General features: G+C 43.9%; 1 protein-coding gene across 1 annotated transcript; it reads right to left on the bottom strand.

Annotated features, from left to right (window-relative positions):
• Positions 1-354: 354 nt before the first annotated feature.
• LOC148011606 (uncharacterized) lies at positions 355-2,703 on the bottom strand. The gene is made up of 4 exons (XM_087670773.1): positions 2,530-2,703; positions 2,023-2,279; positions 1,110-1,561; positions 355-802 (listed from the first exon to the last, which is right to left on the bottom strand). The coding sequence occupies exons 1-4, from the start codon at positions 2,643-2,645 to the stop codon at positions 542-544; spliced, it is 1,086 nt and encodes a 361-aa protein (XP_087526899.1). The 5' UTR covers positions 2,646-2,703; the 3' UTR covers positions 355-541.
• Between the last annotated feature and the right edge of the window lie 1,213 nt (positions 2,704-3,916).

Raw genomic sequence — 3,916 nt, forward strand, 5'->3', positions numbered from 1 at the left:
CTATTAACACTAGACAGATGCATCTTAGCTGGACTAGACATGTGTGACCTCTTTAATAAGTCGGGTAGGCTTAACTCTAGTTAGTCACTATGGTCGGTTAGACCTGTCTCTTTTATCACTATTGTAGACTTAGTGTGTGAAGACTAATGAAGAATAATGGAAGATGGCTGATAGAGCACACTACTCTGCTCTTGCTCCAATGCTTTGCTGCCCTTTCTCTCCTATCTTCTAACAAGTTACAAGATGTTTCTCTTTCCCTTACAAACATACTTGCTATGCTCGAGCATGTCGTGCAATCTATGACTACTATTATTCAATCAGATGAAAATTGCAAGACTGGGCAAAAGAACTCCATCAAAGAATATTCTCCACGACAGTATTCCAACCCAGACAGGAAAAGGAAACACAGATCCTGAGCTGATTAGCAGTGCTAATGCCTAGAGTGATATTTTCAAACCTCTAAGTCTTTATGTCCCACTGAAGTGAAAAAATCATGGTGTCATAATTGATACAGGGCACAAAGCAATACTGTGCCATAATTTTAATTCTTCAGACCGAGGGCCTTCCGTGTCTTCCCCACAAAAAGGTCTTTACTCTTCAGCAAGCCTGGCAACCAGCCAAGAATGGTTGCATCAAAGGGTAACTGTGCAACAGCAACATGCCGACCTAGAGACACAAGGCCCATGGGTGCAGCAAGCGGTTGGTAAGCATTAAGCTTGCTCTCAGGGTCTCTTATCATCCGTTTTATATTTTCTGCAAGAACTGTGGCTTGCTTTTGGGCCAAGAACCCTTGCTTAATTTCCTGCCACAGTAGGGTCACTCAGTTAGCAGCTACATAAAGGCCGTCCTTGAAGGCACATCTAGATATCATTACAAGTACACTAGAGCTTCAAAGAAAATCAAACACAAGAAAAGAGCACAGAAAACAGGAATTCTGGCTTTATTGCAGCTCTGCAAAAGCTGAAAATGAAGGCCTCAAACCAGAATTTCAAAATGGACCATGACTGATTGGCAAACATTACACCACAAATAGACACATTTGATGTTCCTATTGCCTCCATGCACAAGCAATAAATAACACATAATGAAAAGGGTTAAGGGGTCTTAACCTTGAATGCAGTGATATCACCAACAGCAAAGATATTGGAATGGCCCTTGACACGAAAAAACTCATCCACCTGCAAATGCCCCTCTGAGTCCACAGCCTCTTTGAAGGCGCTTGATTGTAACCATGATGAGCTCACTCTCTTTCCCACACAAACAAAATGATGATCAGCTTGAATGGTTTCTCCACTGGATGTTGTGTACGACTTTGACAAGCTCGAGACACTGTCAACATTCACTTTTGTATTGAGATAAACATTGACCTTCTTCTTGACAAGCCATCCGAGGCTTTTCTTGGAGGCTTTGGGCCCCAAGAATTCAATGAGCCTGTTACCACTGTGCACAAGGGCAACTTTCTTTTCAGGACAATCAACGACAATCTCCCCAGCTAATTCCACACCAACAGGCCCTCCTCCAATGATCAAGACACTGTTTGCCTCATTCAACTTTTTCTGCTCTGGCATATCAATAAGCATAAAGCCAGTACACATTACAATAGCTATTTGGCTTGAGCAGCCAAGCAAGCCTTAAAATGACAATGGCAAAAAGAATGTGCACATATGTTAAAATTCACATACAGGTTTATAGCATGAAACATGTTACAGTGGTATCTGACCTGCTGCAATAAAGCAAGAGACCTGTAGTGAGATCATAGGAGAATGCATAGGAGATCATAGGAGAATACATCTCCTCTACCACACAATAATGTTGGGGTTTTACACAGATGATATGAAAACAAGATTAGCACATAGTGAAGGCTTTAGATCAATGCATTAAAACATTGCAAGGTCTTCACCAAGCTGACCCGCAGCATTCAAACATGATGATGGCTTTAAAAAAAGCCACTCTATGATGTGGTCCACAAAACTAATTAACTGAGGACTGTGGTGATGTATTCTAGAGATTTAAGAGCCTCACCGGATTGAAAATGCTGAATGCATTCTGTTTTCTTGGCAGGTCCGGTATGGACAGAACCTGTAGAGATGACAAGGAAATCAAAAGGCAATATTTCGCCAGTGCTAGTCACAACCTCAGTGATGGAGGCTTTCTCTGCCAAACCTTCCACGTGCCTGCCTTTCTGTAGGTATTCCGAATGAAGAACAAGACACTTTTCGGCAAAATCAGGCTGAACAATGGATCTTAGTCGGCCATACGGGATCTCAAGGTGATCCTTCCTGCTCAAGTGAGAAATTCCTTCCTCAGAACCCACACCTTTAGATAGAGAAATTTACAGAGTCCCATTTCATCTGCAGTTTAGAGTCCCATTTCAGCTTGACTCCACCGGGGCAAAGGATTCTTTTAAGGCCCCAAACAACGCAAGGCTTCTGATGACACACACAGATTAATTACCTACACCAGGAAGGAGAAATTCCCAGCTTCCGATGATGCGCGCGAGCGCACATACACACCCAGAGATGTACTTACGGGTCGATAAGAACGACATCGCTGTGATGTTGGAGAAGCTTCGCAGTGAAGGCGCCACTGATGCCCCCTCCCACCACCACCACTCGCTTTCGATCATCGTCGTCCCCTCCCAACATCGTCTTCTTCCTTTTCCCCTGAGGCTTTTCGAGGCGTTGCGCAACATCGTCTATCGTATTATGGGGTAGGTAGCGTAAAAGTGACCCCAAAAGAGTGACACTAGAAATGGTTGCTTGGAAGTTGGGCCTGCCCTATCTATGCCCACGGTGATAACTTTTTTTTATGATGGCTCTTGAACATAATGTTGTTCCTTCCTTGCCAGATCAACTTCAGGATGACAGATGAGATCAAGGTAACAAGTCTCCAAGTAGCTTCGTCAAGAGATCCTCGTCCCGAAAAAAAAAACAGTTGTGATCCCAAAATCAGTTGTGAGATTGGACCCTTCAGCCATTTCCTCATCCTAAACCACATAGGTTGAATTGCAGGGTAGTCCCAAAACAAATGTTTCTCATCCTCTTCATGTCTCCTGCAGAGAGGAAAAGGGGGGGATATCATAAACCTTTTGGCCTGAGTGGTAGCTTTCTAAGTAGGAACCTCCATCTAAGGCAGTTTAGGTTGTAGGAAGGAGTGATTTCCCATACTCTCTCAACCTTTCGCTGCCAGGTGAGTAGGGAGGCATGCGGACTACACTTCTTCGATTTATCTTTTAGTGTGAGGTGAATTGCCAAGGAGGAGGGCATATGATCTTTCCTTTCTCGGCATTGCAAGAGTTGCTTGTCTGTAGGGCTTACCAGTGCCAATAAGGGAGGACTAGTGCCAATGATAGGGGAAGTGGGCCAATCTTGCCTTAAGTAATGCATTCATCCTGAGAAAAAAAAGATACTCCTTGTCAATGAAGCTGAAGTGAGCCTTGACAAACTCGGGTGGGAGCCAACACTTCTGTTTAGGTAGCCAGAGTTGGGACCAATATTTTAAGCTGTTTAGGGCCATTGATTTAGCCAGCAAACGATTGACCGAACAGGGGTAGTCAGAGGATCAAAGGCAAAAGGGTTGTACCAAAAAGGTGATTCCATCGATGTGTCACCCATTCTACTGAACTCTGCAGACCATGAAGCTTGAGCAATGATGCATTGCTAGCTTTTGGCCAACCCTTGAGTTGTTGGAGACTGGGGGGGATCTTGATTGGGTCTTGATAGCAGCAAATTATGTCTTGCCATGATGCTCCATACCATTTTTGACCGCGATCTTTGGTCTTAGTTAACCATTTAGTAAGGATAATAGACCAAGGTTGTCCCTTGTGCGTTATAAGCATCAACTTAAAGACAGGTCTGTTGGCTTTGTCTCTGCCAGGGGATCAATTCCTACACCTCCCTCATCTTTCCTTGCTGTG

The sequence above is a fragment of the Lygodium microphyllum genome, chromosome 28, assembly GCF_053477565.2.
Source record: "Lygodium microphyllum isolate KBCC chromosome 28, Lygodium_microphyllum_v1.1.10, whole genome shotgun sequence".
Taxonomy (NCBI): domain Eukaryota; kingdom Viridiplantae; phylum Streptophyta; class Polypodiopsida; order Schizaeales; family Lygodiaceae; genus Lygodium; species Lygodium microphyllum.

Coding starts and splice junctions, on each gene's coding strand:
- LOC148011606 (XM_087670773.1), bottom strand. CDS start 2,645: ATGTTGGGAGGGGACGACGATGATCGAAAGCGAGTGGTGGTGGTGGGA. Junction 2,280..2,529: donor GATGTCGTTCTTATCGACCC/GTAAGTACATCT, acceptor TCACTTGAGCAG/GAAGGATCACCTTGAGATCC. Junction 803..1,109: donor GTGATATCACTGCATTCAAG/GTTAAGACCCCT, acceptor CTACTGTGGCAG/GAAATTAAGCAAGGGTTCTT.